The 20,269-nt window shown below is 41.6% G+C and overlaps 3 protein-coding genes across 4 annotated transcripts in view; 2 read left to right on the top strand and 1 right to left on the bottom strand.

Moving 5' to 3' along the window:
- Window positions 1–3,715, top strand: part of map3k21 (mitogen-activated protein kinase kinase kinase 21) — a 99,565-nt gene extending 95,850 nt beyond the window's left edge. For both annotated transcript variants that reach the window (XM_059648738.1, XM_059648737.1), the window contains one exon: window positions 422–3,715. In XM_059648738.1, the coding sequence (XP_059504721.1) occupies window positions 422–849 (428 nt within the window). In that variant the 3' untranslated portion in view covers window positions 850–3,715. The remainder of the gene's footprint in view (window positions 1–421) is intronic.
- Window positions 3,716–11,237: 7,522 nt separating this feature from the next.
- LOC125455199 (microtubule-associated proteins 1A/1B light chain 3A-like) lies at window positions 11,238–19,239 on the bottom strand. The gene is made up of 5 exons (XM_059648855.1): window positions 19,166–19,239; window positions 15,963–16,039; window positions 15,638–15,735; window positions 15,299–15,405; window positions 11,238–12,177 (listed from the first exon to the last, which is right to left on the bottom strand). The coding sequence occupies exons 1-5, from the start codon at window positions 19,237–19,239 to the stop codon at window positions 12,000–12,002; spliced, it is 534 nt and encodes a 177-aa protein (XP_059504838.1). The 3' UTR covers window positions 11,238–11,999.
- Window positions 15,488–20,269, top strand: part of LOC125454726 (dapper homolog 2-like) — a 31,420-nt gene continuing 26,638 nt past the window's right edge. The window contains exon 1 of the mRNA XM_048535836.2: window positions 15,488–15,770. The gene's annotated coding sequence lies outside the window, so the exon portion shown is untranslated. The remainder of the gene's footprint in view (window positions 15,771–20,269) is intronic.

Genomic DNA, 20,269 nt, shown 5'->3' with positions numbered 1-20,269 from the left:
TTTGGACACACACACCCTTGCCTTCATTGCTGGAGGGCATGCAAAAGGAAGGGAATAGCATTGAATAAGTCAGCAGCCACCATTAAAGGAAGGCAGTGAATGAAAGCCAAGAAATATAAACAAGCAGCGCATGGTTCACAAAGGGGTCGTGAGCTACAAATATCCACTGTATTACTTGGTGGGGTGGTGGAAAAAGGGTGTGCTTCTGTGCTGTAAAATGCCATGTTGATTGGGCTCTGAATTTCCAAATTTTTTTTCTATTTATTGGGCAGTGTGATTGTCATTTGAGATATTTTACTCTGTTAAGTACCTCACAAAAAGCAGCTTGTTGAATTGTACTATAAGGTTGACACTTACTTGGAGGCGGACTCATTATTTCAGATGATTGTGAAACCATTATTTTCTCTTTATTTCTGTTTAGCCAATGGAGTTTCTGACTCCAGCCCTCAGAGAGAGTTCCCGCGTCTTCCAGATCCCAGAACCATTTATCCAATATCTGCGAGACGACGAACCCCAAAAAGGGATCCAACGCCCGAGAGACCAAAATCTGGCGACATGGTACCAAGGCCTCGGCCTTCTTTGTCCCGAGTAAGAATGGACCCCTGGCGACTTGTGTCGCAGTTGATCAGACAAGATGTGTCATTAGAAAGTACAGGAGATGTCACGGTGACTAGTTCAGATGTAGCTCTTACCACCGAGTGCCAATCCAGCTTGCCCTTTGGTGCCTGCTCTCTCCTGGACATGGACATGGAAGGCCAGAGCCAGGATGGCACAGTACCCCTCTGCAGAAGTGAATCGAAGCCTTGCAGACCAAGTGACTTTGAACTGGAGAGAGAGTTTCTGTCTTAGCACTCACTGCCTTGGATACAAGACCATGCAAACATAACCCTTTCAGATTTGGGAGCAAAGATTTATGAATGCAATGAACTTTACTTGGAAAAAGAAATGTGAACAGAATGTAATTTGTTTCAGGTTTTGCGTGACACTTTCTTACTGTAGATCCATGAGGTTGCATCTGATTGGAACAGATGAAAAGTATCTTCTCATTACTTTGTCCTCGTCATAAATACCTGACTCGCAATTCCTGGATCCAAGCAGGATTTCATCTTGGATCACTGGTACAGAAGGACTGTTTATCCTGTACCTAGTTCTGGCTCTCATATTTGGTAAAGCAAGTGCATGTTGCTGACAAACACAAGATCAATCTAATGCATGTGGAACTGGAGGACCAGTTTTACATGTAGCCCTTGGTATGTTGCACTTTGAATGTTCTGAACACATCAAAAATGTACCTGAGGTCATTACGTGTCCATTGCATATTTAAATTGAGAGTCTAATCAGGTATTTTGAGTCATTTGTTTAAAACAAAAATGAGTCTTCAATCTTTTTTGCATTGAACCTCTACTGTGGTCCAAGATCTTTTATACACATAATTGACTGTTTATGAATAACTTAGATTCTAGCTGTTAATCTTAACTCTTTATTTCTCTGACCGAATGAGTGCCCCCTTTGACTGTCCCTCCATATAGTTACTTTCTCAAATGTTGATTTTTGTGATCATCACTATGCAAAATCAATTTAAATGCTGCAGTTTTCATCACATTTTATTAACAATATGTCCATAAAGACCAGAGGCTGATGAAACTGACGTATTGCACAGATTGTCAATTATCATGTTTTCAAAAATAAATAAATCCGCTCAGCACTCCCCCCAGCGTCCACCCACTTCTCCCTTTAAATGTGCTTTGTGGCGCAAAGTCCTTCTGCTGAGCCACAGAGCCTAGCCATGTCTCAGGTTTTTTTTTCCTGGTCTCTACTGACTTAACTGCTTTCAGCATTGGGGTGCAACAAGAGACAGTGTCATCCCTGGCTTTGCACTTGTCATACATCACCAAGTGCTAACGTTCCAAGGATGGGACTAGAAGAGAATATTGTGTCCTCGCAATCAGATGACCCGCCAGCACTTACACTTCATTCAGGCCAAAATTATGGCGTATTGGACAAAGTAATAGAGTGAAAAGTAAAACAAGTTGCTGGAAAAGCTCATCAGGTCTGGCAGCATCTGTGAAAAGAAATCAGAGTTAATGTTTTGGGTCTGGTGACCATCCCTCAAAGTAATTGAAAGTGAATCAGATGCCTACAGAACTGTATCCTACTGAAGGTATGGTCACCTTCAAGAAAGAATGAACAGAGGTGGGGAGATAAAAGCTGTAAATTGCACTCTAAGTCAACAAAGGGACACTAAAGTTTTGTTCAGTAATACATTAGATAGTAATTTTGAGTATTAATTGGAACAAACTTCATTGGAACATATTCAAAAGGAACAAATATGCTGAGACATTGCTGCTTAGACCTAAAGACTTAACTTGGAACAATTTGTCAGGAACTATGCCTGTTTGAGGAGATTTAAGAGGACTGTGATATAAATTGACAGACTGTGGGATTAAGGGCTCATTTTTTAGAAGTTGAATTCAGAAATTTGTCGCACATATACATTAAAGTCACAACGCCAATGATTTTTATAATTAATTTTACTGTTCAAAACCACAGTAAAAGCTACAAACACTGGAATGAGTTGATATTGTTTTTACAGTGCACCCTTAAATTTGAGGGCGGGCTGCGGGAGAAGGCTTATGTGAAAAGCTCATGCAGGGTGATCACATCACCTTTGATTTACACTTATCGGCCTTCCTGTTAACTTGATCTATTCTGTCAATACTGTGGTGGTCCACTAAGCAACTTAAACTTTGAAAACAACTCGTATTAGCATGTGTAAAATATTCTGCTGCTAGTTTTCAACTTGTGACAAACCTCCTTGAAAAGTGCATTTACTTGCAAAATATAATTCATTTGCTGAAGGCGTTCTCTTTACAAAACTCCTGACCATTTTGAACACCGATGCCTTTTGTGCTGTATAGTGCTGGCTGATTTACAACCCTGTGCTCAATTCAGCTGTTTCCCAATACCTAGTTGCCTTAAGACATTTGTTGAACAAGATTCTTCAGGGCACAATGGAATGTTATTCCAAAATCCTTTGAGGAGTATTTCCCCAGAGTTTTATAGTTTTCATTGTGATGTGACATGGTTATTCAAAGACAGTTACTTCATTAGCATGTCTTGAAGATAGTTCCATTCTCTTCCCAGTAGATGGTCAACTCTGGATATTACACAACAAAGTATAAATTATTAGATGCCAAAGTACTGAACAAAGGCCAGTCCTGTAGTTAAGGTCTGGATTTGGCTTAGATTTTTTAAATCCAGATGTGGTACTACAAAGCTGGTGTCCCAGAGCAAAAAGGTATGCTGTTGAAGCTTTTCATCTCTCGCTCATCAGGACAAATGCAAGAATGCCAAATTTCAAAGAGAGAAACAATTTCTTTTGGAGAAAACTGTGCTGATTTGACGTCAACTTGCAAACAATTGACACTATTTTTGTACACTATAAATTGTTTCTCTGTGAAATTTGGCACTATTGCATTTGACCTGATTTGAATACAAAATGTAAAGCTTCAGGTCTTTTTCAGCAGTGTCCCTTTTGTTATCATTGAGTTTTTCTGATTTGTTAAGCTTAAAAATACATTTTCTGATCATTTCTTTAGCCTCATGAGCACCTTTGACAACTCTGTGGATGTCCTGAGCTGGCTCGGTTACTTTGTGCTTCAGTTCGAGGTTGTGACTGTTTTACCCCTCTTTCTTCCCCCCCCCCCCCCCCCCCCCACAAAACCAACTCCTTCCAGATTACTCTAAAGAGCAATTTTTTTTTTTCCCCAAGTCAACCTGCACGAGGATCACTTCCATGTACTGAAACGTACATGGCAAAAGAGCATCTGTATTTAGGTTGTTGTGAATGATGTGTATCCAGCAATTTGAAGTTTTCAAAATGAAGTGACATTAAAGCAATGGGGTTTGAGTTCTTCCTGTTTGAAATGGGTCGTAAAGAGAATTGTGGCTTGAGTTTTTTTTAAAAATGTCAGTATGAGGATTTTGTACCCTTGCTGATTATGCCTGCTGAGTTTTTGCAGGAATCATAGTTTTAAATTATACCCTTTCTGCACATTTTCCAGTGGTCACTAATAACTGGAAGAAAGCAAGAGGATCCAGTAACAATTGAGATTCCCAAGGGATAATTTTTTTCAAACAGCTGTATTTTTGTTTAAAATTGTCCAATAAAGTACAAAATTTTAATTTAGAGAATGGAACATTGATATATAATCCAACTGATTCATCTTGCCAGTGTTATCCTGTATTTTAAAACTAGTTAAGCTTTTTAAATAACTGACTTGTTGGAGTATTGTCTTTTACCTCTGTTCAAATACAATCTTAGTTTATTTTTAAAAGCATTAATTACTGCACAGAGACTGATTCTTGACTCTTGCTACTCGAATCATACAATTTACTTGTGCTATTATTTTTCAGTAAAAGAAGGAAGCTGTTTGTACCACTATGTAAATCATCTGTCAAAGGTCTTTTCACTTGAAAATGCTGCTTTATATATTTGTTTAGTTGTATTTTTACTGCAGTTTGAAACTTTGAATAATATTTATGTAAAATCTTAGGTATTAAATAAGAACTTGTTTTATATTTTGCCAAGCGGGCTTGGTCCATGCTGAATCCCAACAAAGGCTTATGGGAAACCTTTTGAGAAGCTCAGCATCAGAGTATGTGTATAGCCCATTTTGTTTCCCTCTTCTCAACATAACTTTGATATGAAAACTCTTTGAAAAAAGTAAATCATGACATCAATCTCACAGAATTCCATTGAACAGTTTTTAGTCTAAAAACAAGCCATTAAAGTAAGTCTTGATCATTGGTTATTCAGTAAAAACTGAGTAAAAACTGATTATCTCTTCCACTATTTAATACAGCCTGTCAATGATAGGAACATGACAATTAGGATGTATCATTCTGTCCCTTGATCCTTTTCCACTAGCTATTTAGATCAATTCATGAAGTAGGTGGTAGCATGGTAATGTCACTGGACCAGTAATCCAGAATCACAGCCTAATGTATGGGGTCAAGGGTTCATATCCCTTTGGGCAGTTAGGAATGGGCAATAAATGCTGGCTGTACCAGTAATACCTCAGTCAATGATATGTACTTCAACTCATCATCTTAAAGATTCCTGTTAGTCCACCTCACTCTTGAACTGATCTATGTCCACACCCCGTCGTGCATTTTTTTTTTTCGGGGGGGGGGGGGGGGGAAAGAAGAGCGGGGAGGGGAGGAAATCTGTTTCGTATTTACACTTAGCTCTAATTTTAAGACTGAAGGGGTAAACATCAGTTACTATATAGCAATAGTTTAATACTATAATGTTAATTGTCTGAATGTATAGTGTAAACTGCACTAAATGATTGGTACTGTCAATGAACTTTTCCCTAAGTAAAGAACAAAATTTAAGATTATTTTGAAACAAAGGTAATACTTTTATCATTGAATGCGGTTTGTTTTATTATTAAATTCATATAGGTCACAGCAGTATAATGACAGGTATTAGTAGAATGGATGGGAACACTGAGCTTGATTGTCAAGCTTTTTTTGTTTGTCTAGAACTTTCCTTTTGAGCTCATGTATACAACATTCTTAGGCAGCTAGTCTCCATTGAACCTATTTGTCAGAAATAATCAGTGCCCACAAGAGCAAATGAAGATAGTATAACCTAACTCTAATAGTCTTATCGGATGAGACAAGATCAAACTGGAATTCTGCACCTTAGAAATTATCTTGCTGCACACAAGAATTTTGGCAACAAAAACAATTAATGTATGAACTTGGGCCACTCTTAATGTAAGATAACTATAAAGTCTGCTTGTTGCCCTTTTAAATGAATTATGTTTGAAGAATGTAATGTTTTCAATAGAGAAATTGAAGATAGTCACTGTAAAGATCACTGAATACAATTTTTAAATTAAGTTATTGGAAAATAGCTTATCTATTTGGATTTTAAAATGTTTACAATGGTTTGACTGGAAAACAAGGCAATCTGATGCTGTAAGTGATACTACAGTATAAAACACCTCATTACTCAACTGTGGCTTTCCTATTTTGAACTTAACATGTTGAAATTAAACATCTTTGAAAGACTAACTTAAAAATTAGTAACCCATGCCTTTTCACTCCCCATTACGTTATCACCTTTTTGGCCAGATCCTTTAAACTCAACAAAAGTTTAGGATAAAGGTGGCTAATTGAGCAATCTTTCCACTGCATGGTCCTTTGACCCCATAGCAAATAATTGAACTGTATGATTCCCATGTCTTTGTTACTGCAGAACAAAGTATCACTGTTGCTTCCAAGAACATCCTACTTGCTTTTGTGCAGGATTAGCGTGTGGATGGAGGGGCAAATCAGACCTTTCTATTTGTCACTGACCTCAATTTAAAAAGAAATCAGTGCTTAAATACAAAAATACAGTATTAACCTGGAGTTGTTTTTGGGGGTGGAAGTAGTTCTGACTGTTCTGGGTGTTACCCCTCCCTGATGCTGGGCTGGTGTTTTAGAAGGTTGATATATGACTACATTGTTTCTGTGCCTTAAATTCTGTTTTGATTAATTAGTGGGTTGGAACCAAAAATCCACTGATCTTGATTGAAAAGGATGTTGTATTGGATGAAGCTTTGATTAATGCATGTTACCACTCTAGGTAATGGACCAAATGGTACAATGTACTCTTTTATTGAAGGACTCCATATTCTGCTGCCATTTTGACTATGCATACCCGACTGACTTACACCAGGAGTTAATCTGCACATTCTAATAAAAGAGAATTACCGGCTGTAAAGTATTTGGGTTTAATAACCCATTACATTTGTATTACAAGTCAACTAACTGAGTTTCTGCAGTACGCTACATACATTCACCTCTGGTCAAGTTTCCATGTGTATTTTGCCTTAAAGGAGAAGATACCTAAATGACAAGTATTTCTTTGTTATGTGGATCATGTGAACTGAATAATTGGCACAGTTGGCATGGATGTAATGGGACAATATGCTCTGTCAGTTTTACAAGTATCACAGGTGCTGTTTGGAATAGAGTGTTAACACTGTTACAGTACAAATTAATGGGGATGTGTATACTACTGAATATTTTTCATTAGTTATAAATTGTTTTTGTATTATGTTGTAGTTGGCACCTATGCTACTGGGTGGGGGGTGGGGGGGGGGTGGAGAGGAGAATGGGGGAAAAGAAAAAAGAAAAAGAAAAATCACTGCATTGCTTCCTGCAAGGAAGTTATAACTGAGATAACTGTGCTCCTCAGAATTTTGGCATGTTTTGGCCAATGCAAGAGGCACATCAATTTTAATAAAACCTGTTTTTCAGTAACCTGTTCAGTGTTTTTATTCTAACTGCATGTTTCCATTGAGGACAATCCAGTTTTGTGATTGAAGAGTACTTTAATCTAGGATAGGTGAGTGACCTGGTTGGTTGATTTAATTCTTTCCCTCTAAAATTGGTAACTTCTAAAGTGAGTTCAGTGTTTTCTTCCTGGCCAGGATAAGTTTAAACTATTTCATAGTTAGATGGTCAGCTTACCATCCACATGATCAGCTGAAGTTCCACCTGAAAATTGAATGTGTGATCTTGACTAGTATTTCTGTTGTACAGAAGGTGTTGTCTTACTTGACATGACAAAATACTTGTTTATGATTTCAGTTATCCTCTTGATCCCACAACTGGCCAAACCCCTCTCACTTAAACTCTAAGCTGGAGTTTACACAATGGGACAACCAAAATGGAAGGAGTCCAACAATCAGTCTCCTTTAAATAAGATAAAAACCCTCACTTTTGGCAAAAATCATGAAGTTTTAGTATGCAGTGTTTCTCTCTCTGATTTTCCTTATGGCAAGGATTTTTGGAAATCTTGATCAGAACAACTTCAAGCTCATGTCAATTCAAATTGAAGACTCAGCCTGCTTCCACACAAAGGAAGCTGATTACTGGGGTGGGGGGAAAGAAGCTATTTGGCCCATCAAGTCCACACTGACCCATCTGAAGATCAGCCCATCCAGACCCAACTTGTAGCTGTGTACAAGGCTAGGGTAATCTACGTAGCCTGCACATCCCTGGATGCTATGTTAATATAGCATGGCCAATACCCCTAACCTGCACATCTTTGGAACTTGAAGGAAACTCACGCAGACAGAGGGAGAGTCTGCAAACTCCACACAGCCAATCACCTGAGGGTGGAATCGAACCCTGGTCCCTGGCTGAGGCAGCAGCGCAGCCCTGAGCCACCCATCCTGTATCACAGATTAATTGCCAAGATCAAAATTCTTGATTAGGTCCTGCAATTAACAAAAAATACTGAACATTAAAGAACTCTGCTAAATTAAATCCAAATGTTAAGTTTAAAAAGAGGATGAGTTAGAGGATTTGAGAAACTAGACCAATGGTTGTGGATATTTTGGCATTTTAAAGCAGCTTATTTACAGCCCAAACCCATGAAAATCATTTATTCATAACCAGTGATCCTACAAGATCAGCTGGTTAGTATGAAGAGACCAAACAAACTGGATGCTGTAAATCAGGAACAAAAAAAGTTGCTGGAAAAGCTCAGCAGATCTGAAAGCATCTGTGAAGGCAAAAAACAGTGTTTTGGGTCTGGTGACCCTTCCTCAGAACTGATGCAGTTCAGAAAACGTCAGTTTATAATGCAGAAAATAGGGAGGTGGGTGTGGTAGGGAGTAAATGATAGACAGTTGGACAGAAAAGGAGTTGTTCATGATCAGGCTGGGAGGGTGAATAGTTGTTAATGGGGACTGTTAGTGAGCAACAATAGGGGGTGTGTAATGGCAGGCTATAACAGTAACCAAGCCTGGTTGGGGGTGGGGGGCTGGGACATGGGAAAGAGTTTAGGCCCTAAAATTAGGGAACTCAATATGGAGTCTGGAGAGAGTCCAAGAAGGAAATGTGATGTTCTTCCAGCTTGCATTATGCTTCACTAGAAGCGTAGCAAGCCAGAAACAGATGTTGGCTAGGGAGCAGGGTGGTGCATTGAAGTGGCAGGCAACAGGTAGTTCAGGGTCTTTTTTGCAGGTAGAACGTAGATGTTCTGCAAAGCAGTCACCAGGTCTCTGCTTAGTTTCCCTAAATGTAGAAGAGACTACATTGTGAGCAGTGAATGTAGTAGACTAGATTCTGGGAAGTGCAGGTGAAGTGTTGCTTCACCTGGAAGCACATCTTGAACACATCTTTGAATGATTGGAAGGTATCAATTTCCAAATTGATACCTGAAGTGTTGAGGGGTTGAAGAGGGCAGTGCATCTTGTCTTTGCCATTGACAAGCTGTCATATGAAGCATAGGAATCTAAGGGGTGACCCTTGTCATCTATAAAATCACAAGCAGCATTCACAAGGTAGAAAGCCAACATTTTTCCAACCTCAGTAGAGGTTGGAAACTAGAGGGCACATTGAAAAAGGAGACAGGAACAAGATCTTGTCAAGACAAGGGGCATTTTCTTTCTAAAGAGAGAAGGGGAGGGTGGTTAGTGTGTGGACTGAACTTCCAAAGGTGTGGATGCAGTGTAATTAATATTTAAAAGACATTTTCATAAGTCCAAGGATAGGAAATATTTGGAGACATGGCCAGGAGTAGGCAGGTGGGACTGGTTTAGTATGGGATTATGGTCAGACCAGTCTGTTTCCATGTGATGTGACTTGGACTCAATTGAATGAGATTAAAAATTGTGAAAACTGGGCAGCATAGACAAATTAGGCTAAAGGGCCTGTTTCTATGTTGTAAGCCTGATCCTGTAGAGAGAAAAACTAAGATATTTACTCATGCTTTCTGCAGAAAGCATAGCCAAACCTTGTAGGCAAAAAAAGAAAGACAGCTGAGGAAAGTGAATTTGGTTTCTTATTCCATTCAAAGAGGACACTGAGTTACAGGAATGCTGAAGTTCTGTTTGGTTATCCCGAAGGCAGATTTATCAAAACAGAAAACTGCCCTTCAGGAGTTGTCAAGCTTGTCAGTCAGATGCTAACTGAATGGATGTTACAGAAGAGACTAGAACTGGGGTATCAAGAAGCAGATTAATCCTGCTAGTGTTCTCAAATGCTGTTAAAGGCAAGTTTCTTCACAAGTATATTTCTTATTTCACTGAGGCAGCTTGGACAAAAATTCATGTTTTCATTGAACTAGAACTACTTGCAATAAGTTGAAAACAATTCTAGCTAGATCCAGAGGAATACTGCAATATCATCTGTATTTTGTGTCTTCCATTGCAAGTTATCCTTCAAGGTCACCATCCTGACTTGGAGAAAAATGGCCTTGTGGTATTATTGCTAGATTAACTCTAGAGATAGAAGAAATGTTCTAGGGACTCCAGCTGATAAATTTAACATTCTTGAATGAGAATCTAGTGACCATTAATACATGGTCAATTGTTGGAAAACCCCTCTAGTTCATTAGAATCCTTATCACTGAAACTACCATTCTTAATTGGTCTGGACTACATGCAACTCCAGACCCATAGCAATGTGGTTAATTCTCACCACCTGCTGGTTAATTAGGGATGAGCAATTAAACACTGGCTCAGCCAGTGACACCCTCATTCCACAATTTAAGAGGACAAAGTCATCCACTGGTGCTGGATGAAAAACCCTCCTTAAAGGAGGTGTTTATGGAGCCAAGTGGCTTGATATTTCATAATGCTTTTATGGAGCAGCATTGGGTCCCATGAAACATTTAGGGTAGTACTGTAGTTTAGCCCTTGAAGGGCCTGGGGTTTGCACATTCTCCATGTCTGTGGATTTCCTCAAACAGTCCAAAGATTTGTCGTTAGGATGGATTAGCTATGCCGAGTGTGGTATTACAGGGATACCAGGGCAAGGGGCTGGGTGGAACGCTCTGAAGGTCAGTGCAGACTTGATGGGCTGCATGGCCTCTTTTGGCATTATAGGGTTAGGATTCTATGACATTGTTCATTCAGTTTGAAATTTTTCTGATTGGGGACCCAGATTACGATCACAACATGGACTGCTCCATTGTTATTTTCTCTACTTACCAATCAGAATTAAAAATCATCCTGAGGAGGATAAGTTTATCTTTGATAGACCATGCCACTACCTACCAGAAACAGGTTCAGGATGTTAGGAGTACTCTAGATTGGCACAATTTCTGTACAAGCCTGTTTGGAAAAAAGTAATTGAAGAGACAAAAAAGTTTCAAGAAGGTTTATGACCAAATATTGGCTTACAAAAATTCATTAGTTTATGCATATGCTTTTCCCATTTGATTTGTTCTAAAATGCACTAATACAATTAGGATTTATCATTCCAACATGGATTAGGTGGCACTGTGGAAGTTGTGATGTCCAAGGTAGTACAAAATTTTAAAATACCAGAATAAAATAGGTGTATGTTGCTCATGTCAAATCCAAATGTAGCACGTTACTATACAACAAAAGCTCTACATTGAAACAAGGGCAGAAAGGCTCCACTAACTTTCTCCACACCAAAGTTACTGGAGATAATCAGGACTGAAGTGCAGAGTACTGGCTGTATACAATGCTTCAAGATTAGATCACCACTCCCCAATGGAATCTACATTAACGTGAGCTAGATTTGTTAAGCCATTAAAGTGGGACAGGAATGTGTAACAAAGCAGTAAAGCAGGAAATAGTTGTACCAGTCTGGCCAGTATTGGTGCAGTGGTGGGAAGGAAGGAGAGAAAAAATCTCATCTACTAAGTTGCCTCTGGCAAGCTTGAGAGAATGGGCCATCATTAAAAAGAGGGATTTTTGCTCAAATATCTGTTGCCTATATAGTTTAACAATTTCAAAGTGCCATTTCACCCAAGATGTACATGGACAGTAAACAAACAAAACAAAGTTTGGTGAATCAAGTGCAAAGAGTTGCATTATCTAGTTTAGAAGGAGGATCTTTCCCTTAAAGTCAGGAAATAAACTTAGTGTGCATCACCTTCAGGAATTGCTTTGCATAACACTGCAATACACACAACTCAGTTGACAGCAGATTCAGGTTCCCAGATGACTTCATTAGTGTCCTGGCCAATTTGCACCAAACATTTCTTGGGACGCATAGGAAATGTACAAGAAGCCATCAGAATCCTTGTATTCTTGGTCCAGTTCAGCAATTGTTGTATACATATTGGAGAGGCTCTTGTTCTTCACCACAAGGTAAAATGCTTGATTAGGTGTTAGAGCTAGCCGGTTCCTAAGGAAGGACAACCTTGTTTAAAATTCCATGTTGTCAGATGTCTATGTTATAGGCCCTCAGAATAAGCCATTTAGTCCAAAGTCTTGTTCTTAGAATCCTCTGCACAATCTCCATGAGATAAAGGGGCAAAACAAACTTGATCCTCTCTTGGGAAGTAAAGCAGGGCAAGTGACTGATGCTGGGGGGGGGGGGGGGGGGGGTAGGAGAAGCACTTGGGACCTTTATTAATTCAAAAAAGGTGATGGCAGGGGCTAGATTTGATCCTCAAGTTCTAAACTGGGGAAAGGCTAAATTTGATGGTATTAGGCAGGAACCTTCAAAAGTTGGTCGGGAGTCTGTTCACAGCCAATGTGACATCTGAGGTGGGAGGCTTTCAAAAGAGAGACACCTTTTGTAAAGCAGTGACAGCATGCTCTTGTTAATGAGAAGGGCAAGGCTGGCAAGTGTAGGGAACACTGGATGACCAGAGATAGATGCTCTGATCAAGACAAGGAGGCATATGTCAGGTTATAGGCAGATAGGAAGAAGTGAATCCCAAGGAGTATGGGGAGGGTGTACAAGTACATTTCAGAGGGAAGTCAGAAGTTGTGGGGGGGGGGGGGGGTGTGGCAGGAAGGGGAAGTGCACAGGGAACAAGAGGAGAAAGCTTTGGCAAATAAAGGTTCAAGAGAATCAAAAAATTCCCCACTCAAAAAAAAGTGGGACAGGGAGAGAATAGGAACCCTTAAGAAAACCATTAGAGATGGTAACAATAAGTATATTTTGTGTCAATACTTACTGTAGAGAACAATATACAAACACAGCAAACAGTGATGCCTTGAAGAGAATCCATGTTTCAGAAGAGATAGTGCAGAAGGTTTTAAAAAATGCTTAAGAGTTAGTAAATCCCTAGGACCTGCTCAGGAATATCCCAGGACATTGTGGGAAGCTAGGCAGAAGTTTCAGAGACCCCAACAGTTATTCAAGCCATCAATAGCCATGAGTGGGGTGCCAGAAGACTGGAGGGTGGCTAATGTTTTTAAAAGGGCTGCAAGGAAGAGCCAGGGAACCTTAGACCAGTGATCCTGATAGAGGTGGATACATTGAAGGGGATTAGGAGACAGAATCCACAGGCCTTTGGAAAGGCAAGACCTGATTAGGGATAGTCAGCATGGCTTTGTACATGACAAATCATGTCTCAGTAACTGGATTGCATTTTTGCAAGGAGAGGTGACAGCAGAGCAGTAAAATGTTATCTGCAGCAACTTCAAGGCCTTTGACAAAGATCCCACACAGCAGACTGGTTAGCAGGGTTAGAGCATCTGGGATGCAGAAGAGCTAGCCAATTGGATACAAAAATTGGTTATGTTCAGACTCCAAGCCTGTGACCAGCAATGTGCTGCAAGGATCAGTGCCAGGTCCACTGTTTATTTTAATATAAAACAAACTTGGATAAGAATTATAGGAGGTATGGTTATTCAAGTTTGCAGAGGACACCAAAACAGTCAGTATTTTGTCAACTGGGCCATGGGTCAAAGTAATGGCAGATGGAGATAAGTGCAAAATGTTGCATTTTGACAAGACAAACTAGGCCAGCATAATAATAAAATGTGAGGCTGGATGAACACAGCAGGCCAAGCAGCATCTCAGGAGCACAAAAGCTGACGTTTCGGGCCTAGACCCTTCATCAGAGAAGGGTCTGATGAAGGGTCTAGGCCCGAAACGTCAGCTTTTGTGCTCCTGAGATGCTGCTTGGCCTGCTGTGTTCATCCAGCCTCACATTTTATTATCTTGGAATCTCCAGCATCTGCAGTTCCCATTATCTCTGAAACTAGGCCAGCACTTGGTCAGTGGTACAGCCCTGGGGGCAGGGAGGAAGCATAGTCAGAATGGGGTGCAGTTAGTGTTATTTGCAAGTGACAGCAAAAGTAGATAGGCTGGTAGAGACATTTGGCACACTTGCCTTCAGTCAGAGCAGGAGTTTGGGCTGGTGGGCAGTGTTAGATTTCTCAAAAAAGCCATATTGAGTACTGCATTCAATTCTGGTCACCAAAGTTTTAGAAGTTATGTTATTAAACTGGAAAGAGTGCAAGAGATTGAGATGTTAATGAGACTGGAATTTCAGAGAAACCAGAGCTTTTTCACCCCCTCCTGTGGGGGATCAGAGGAGGAGGGTGACCTTAAGAGGCTTAAAGTATAAATGAAAGGCATGGATAGATCACTAGCCAAGGTTTTTCCCAAACTAGAGGGCATAGATTTGAGGGGAAAAGATTTAAGAGAGGGACCCAAGGGGCAAATTTCAGAGGGTGGTGTGTGTATATGGAACAAGCTGCCAGAGGGAGTGGTAGAGCAGAGTACAGTTAAAAATCTTCAGGCAGGTACGTGGATAGGAAGTGTTCAAGAGGGATTATGGACCAAATGAGGGCAAGTGGAACTAACCACATTTACAAAACCAGGTCACTATGGATAAGTTGTCTGAAGGGTCTGGCTCCATACTGCATTACTAACTCAAAAGAGCACCACAATAGCAATTACTATAGGCTAATCACTGGGAGAAGTCAGTGCTTAAGAGTTCTGATAGAATTTTAAATCTAGTCACACAAGACATAATAACCAAAAAGGAAACAAAACCAGTAGAAATATCCAGTTCAAATCTCAAGGCCTCAGATCACCCCACTTCAGCTTTCTCTTGATTTGTTCACAGTCTTTTGGGATGAGATATACCAAGTGTGGCGTTCATCCTTAAAATTTTCACATTGAGAAAGGGTCATTAGTACAACTTAATGTTTCCTTAAATTGGAGGAAGCCCAGCAAAGCTAGTGGCCACACTGACCCAAGCAAACAAGGAATGCTCAGTGGGAATAATAGCAAGTTGAGTTGGATGTTTTGGTGGGGGGGGGGGGGGGGGGTAGAAAAGAGAGGGAAATAGCGATCAAGGATGCGCAGCAAATGGAGTGGCCCATTGAGTGTTTAGGAACACTTTGGCTCCAAGTTAAATGACCACTTAACTGCATCCTTTTGGGGCACGTAGGCAAAAAAGTTACTGCTGGTCATCAGTTTTAAAAAAAAAAGTGACGAGAATCACAATGCTCTTCAAACAAAATTAAGTGGGACTGATCGACGTGAATAGCAACGATACCTGATAATAGTAATGAAGTGGCTCACTATTACATCTTGAGGAACGAGGAATTTGGTTCTATCCAACGATTTCAGATGCTTCTCGCCAGGATACCGTTCCACAATAACCTGCAGGGAACACGAATGTTACCACCAGGGAGCGAGCGAGCCCCGGAAACTAACAGGGCAGAGAGAGAGAGAGAGAGAGCGAGAGAGCGAAAAGCGCCTACCGGTATTTTCTGGGGGTATTTGGAGCGAATGAACGCAGACTCCTCTTTCCTGGCAGCTGTTAGGAAGTTAGAATAATTACGCTTGAGCCATTTCTAGAGAGATTTAGATAAAACAACAGAGGAACACTTACCAAACGTTTTTCGGTGTTTGAAGCGATGAGCTCCGTAAGTCCGGTGCACAACAGCCATTCCCCGGCCGGCACCTCTTGTTCCTTCCGAGATGAAGTGTTTCAGTTGGCGGTGGATGCAGGAACGGTTTGACTTGTGAGTCTGGAATCTTGCTCAACTCTATTCTATGCAAAGAGAGAGAGAGAGAAGGGGGAGCTTGGTATCAACTCCAACCGATCGTCGTGCACTTTTATAATGGTATCAGAGATAATGGGAACTGCAGATGCTGGAGATTCCAAGATAATAAAATGTGAGGCACTTTTATAATGATTGGGTTAGTGGCACAACCTTTAAACGAAAACACGTGTAAGACCTTGTCACCGTAACCAAATAGAGTTTTCAGTTGCCAATCAGGACGGCTGTATCTGTCAGCAGTCAAGAGCAATTTAACTAAGGGGCCAGAATCTCCAAATTATCAATAAAGCACAGGAAAATGTAACTATTTACAGCGTCACTTCCTGTGTTTACAATATGCACCGACCCTCAGCTCTGTGGTGTGGTGCTTAAGAAAGGTAAAGTCATTATGCCTCATTGAATACCGCCTGTGTGGAAACAGGCCATTTGGCCCATCGAGTCCTCACTGACCCTCTGAAGAGCATCCCACCCATATACACCGCCCTACCCTCTCCCTGTAACCCTGGTTAGTCCACTTAGCCTGGACACTAGGGGACAATTTAGCGTGACCAATCCACCTAACCTGCACGTCCGTGGACTTTGGGAGGAAACTGGAGCACCTGGAGGAGATACAAGGCGAATGCGTGGCACGGTGGCTCAGTGGTTAGCGCTGCAGCCTCACAGCGCCAGGGACCTGGGTTCGATTCTAACTTCAGGTGACTGTCTATATGGAGTTTGCACATTCTCCCCGTGTCTGCGTGGGTTTCCTCCCACAGTCCAAGGAATATGCAGGATAGGTGGATTGACCGTGTTAAATTGTGTCCAGGGATGTGTAGGTTAGGTGCATTAGCCATGGGAAAATGCAGGGATAGGGATAGGGGCTGGCTGGGATGCTCGGTGTGGATCTGTTGGGCCAAATGGCCTGTTTCCACACTACTGGGAATCTATCATGTGCAAACTCCACACAGAGAGTCACCCAAGGCTGGGATCAAACCCATTTCCCTGGTGCTGAGCCAATCACTGTGCCACCCCATGTGAGGGGAGAGGTTGAGAAGGAGAGCTTTGTTTTGTGGTAACCTCAGCTGGAATGGGAATTGAACCCATGCTCTTGGTGTCAATCTATGTTTTAAACCAGCTGTGCAGCCAACTGAGCTAGCTGATCCTTAGTGGTAGTTTTCCTACCTCTGAGCTGGAAGTCCTGAGTCCAGAAGAGTGGAATAAAATCTCTGAGCAGGTTGACTTAAAAAGTATGTGTCCTTGCCACTTTCAGCCCTACAATGCTGCATTGAACTGGTGACATGATGTATTGAAGGTTCAGTTTTGCATTGTCCTCCCCAGTTGTCCCTTCTATTAAGATACTACAGATGCAATAAATATTACAATAAGGTGCAATAACCGTACTGCTCTCTCATTATGGAGAGTTGACTGGAGGTGGTGCAACCTGATGATCTCCACACTTTAGGTGAGGGGAAAGGTTGAAAAGAAGACTCTTTCATGGTAACTTCAGCTGGCGTATGAATTGAACTCACACTGTTAGCATCCCTTTGCATTGCAAATCAGCTGGCTGAGCTAGCTATTTGTTCCCCCTTCCTATGAATACAATAACCAGCAGAGAAAGCCAATTAAACCATATACTCGATAAGCGACAAAATGAAATGAAGTTACATGTACAACAGTGGTTCAAGAAGGCAGCTTCACCACCTTCTCCAGGCAATTAGTGATGGGCAATAAATGCTGGCCCTGCCAGCAATCCATCAGGTCAATGAATAATAAAAGGGTCTACAATGCATTTCAATGAGGCAGTGATAACCAAACAGACTGATGAATACTAAATAAAAACCGAAAGAACTGCAGATGCTGCAAATCAGGAACAAAAACAGCAGTTGCTGAAAAGCTCAGTAGATTTGGCAGCATCTGTGAAGGAAAAAATCAGAGTTAACGTTTTGGGTCAACTCCTTCGTCTATCCAACTCTTCTCTTGCTTTGGGCTGTATCCTATTGTTTACTCCCCATCCCATCGCCCTACCTATTTTCTGCACATAAACTGACATTTTCCCATCTACCATCAGTTCTGAGGAAGGGTCACCAGACCCTAAGTATTAACTCTGGTTCTTGCCTTCACAGCTGCTGCCAGACCTATTGAGCTTTTCCAGTGACATCTGTTCTTGATACTGATGAATTCTGTCTACTCTTCCTTCATGATCACCTGAATAATCCAGGCAAGAGTGACCAAAGGGAGCTTTGTCTCAACACAGTCAGCCTTCTAGGTCCAGGATGTCCTTCATCCTGGACCTAGAAATTTCAGTCTGAACAGTGTCCTGCAGCAAGTCCAGAAGACATCGCCTGTTCTCTGTCCACACCAGGTAACCAACAGTGTGAAATATGCAACTCCCCCTTCAACTTCAATGCCCCCTCCCACTCCTTGGACGACATGTCCATCCTGGGCCTCCTCCTTTGCCACAATGATGCCGCCCGAAAACTAGAGGAACAGCACCTCATATTCCGCTTGGGAACCCTGCAGCCCAGTCGTCTCAACGTGGACTTCACAAGCTTCAAAATCTCCCCTCCCCCGACCACATCCCAAAACCAGCCCAGCTTGTCCCCGCCTCCTTGCCTGTCTGTCATCCCTCCCACTGACCCACCACTCCCTCCTCACTGACTGGCCTCCATCCCAACTCCCTACCTACACTCACCTTTACTGGCTCCATCCCTGCCCCCCTTGACCTGTCCGTCTTCTCTCCACCTATCTGCTCCTTTATCCACCTTCCCTCATCGCCTCCCCCTCTCTATTTATTTCAGAACCCTCTTCTCCTCCCCCATTTCTGAAGAAGGATCCAGACCTGAAACGTCAGCCTTCCAGCCCCTCTGATGCTGTTTGGCCTGCTGTGTTCATCCAGCTGTACGCCTTGTTATCTCAGACTCCAGCATCTGCAGTTCCTACTATCTCTGAGTGAGTTATATCAATATAAGTTGTTATGTGTTGACTTGTTTAACTAAAAAAGCACTAATTGGGTTATATGGAACGTTGAACTTTGTGTTCCTGGACCTGAGAGAGACGGGGAGAATGGGAGATAATAGCAAAATACTATGGTTGCTGGAAATCTGAAATACAAACAGAAAGTGCTGGAGAATCTCAGCAAGTCTGGCAACATCTGTGGATAGAGAGAGACCAAGTTCTTGCTCAAGTCCAGTCCTATTTTTCTTCAGGTGATGAAAATCGTGGTAAGAAGTCAAGTTCTTTAGTATATAAATTCTGAAGTTAGTTGCTCTTACCTGGGGTAACGATGACATTGAATCCCAAAGATCTTAAATTAGAAGGGAAATTATTCACATTCCCCTGTCTTCCTCACTCTGCAGCAACATCTGATGCGTACATACCGAGGTAAGCTATCATAGGTAACCTCTAGCGGAACTGGCAACCAATCAATATCTTCCCAAGCATCTTGGGACATGTTACTATGACAAGGGGGCTAAATAAATTCAAGGGATGACAGACAGGAGCAATTAGTTGAGAAGAGTAAAACTAAATGTTAAAGTAGTGTTTTGAGACTGGGGTAAGAAAAAAACATGCTAAGGGGCCACCAGATGGCAGTATAATATCATATTTGCTTTGGGATGAGGCCTGAGCTTGATGGAAGTGACCCTGTGAATCAGAGATTGATGTTCTGACCTGCTCTAGAGGGGGTTCTGGCAGAATGACTCCTTATGTATTCGGAGGGAGACTGAAATTTTAATCTCATGTCTATTAAGGCAGCTAATTTAGAAAATGCAAAGGTCCCCAATTTATAGAAACACAAAAAATGAACAGTAGGCCATTCAGCCCTTCAAGCCTGCTCTGCTATTCAATATAACCATCCAACGCAGTCACCTATTCCTGCTTTCTCCCCATACCCTATAGACCAAAGATCTATATTTCATTCCTGCTGAGGACATTCAATGTTTCGGTCTCAACTGTTTCCTGTAGCAGAGAATTCCACAGGCTCACCACTCTCTGGATGAAGACATTTCTCCTCATCTCCATTCTGAATGGCCTACCCTGTAAACTTGAGTAGTGACCCTTGGCTCTGGACTTCCCTTGTAATCAGGAACATCCTTCCTGTGTTTACCCTGCCTAGTCCTGTCCATAGAATCGCTACAGTATGGAAACAAGCCATTTGGCCCATTGAGTCTGCACCAACCCTCTGAAGAGACCCCCTCCCAGACCCACCACCCTACCGTATCCTATCCTGTCCCCTGCATTTCCCACAGCTAACCCACTTAAGCCTGCAAATCCCTGGACACTATGGAACAATTTCCCACGGCCAACCCACCTAACCTGCACATATTTGAACTGTGGGAGGAAACTAGAGCAGCTGGAGACATAGGGAGAATGTGCAAACTCCACGCAGACAGTGTGGATTCGAACCCACTGTGAGGCAACAGTGCTAACCACTGAGCCACTGTGCCGCGCTATTAGAATTTTATAGGTCTCCGTGAGATAAC

The sequence above is a fragment of the Stegostoma tigrinum genome, chromosome 9 (assembly GCF_030684315.1).
Source record: "Stegostoma tigrinum isolate sSteTig4 chromosome 9, sSteTig4.hap1, whole genome shotgun sequence".
Classification (NCBI taxonomy): Eukaryota; Metazoa; Chordata; class Chondrichthyes; order Orectolobiformes; family Stegostomatidae; genus Stegostoma; species Stegostoma tigrinum.
The sequence above is the reverse complement of the archived record's forward strand: the minus strand, read 5'-3'. Positions and strand labels throughout refer to the sequence as shown.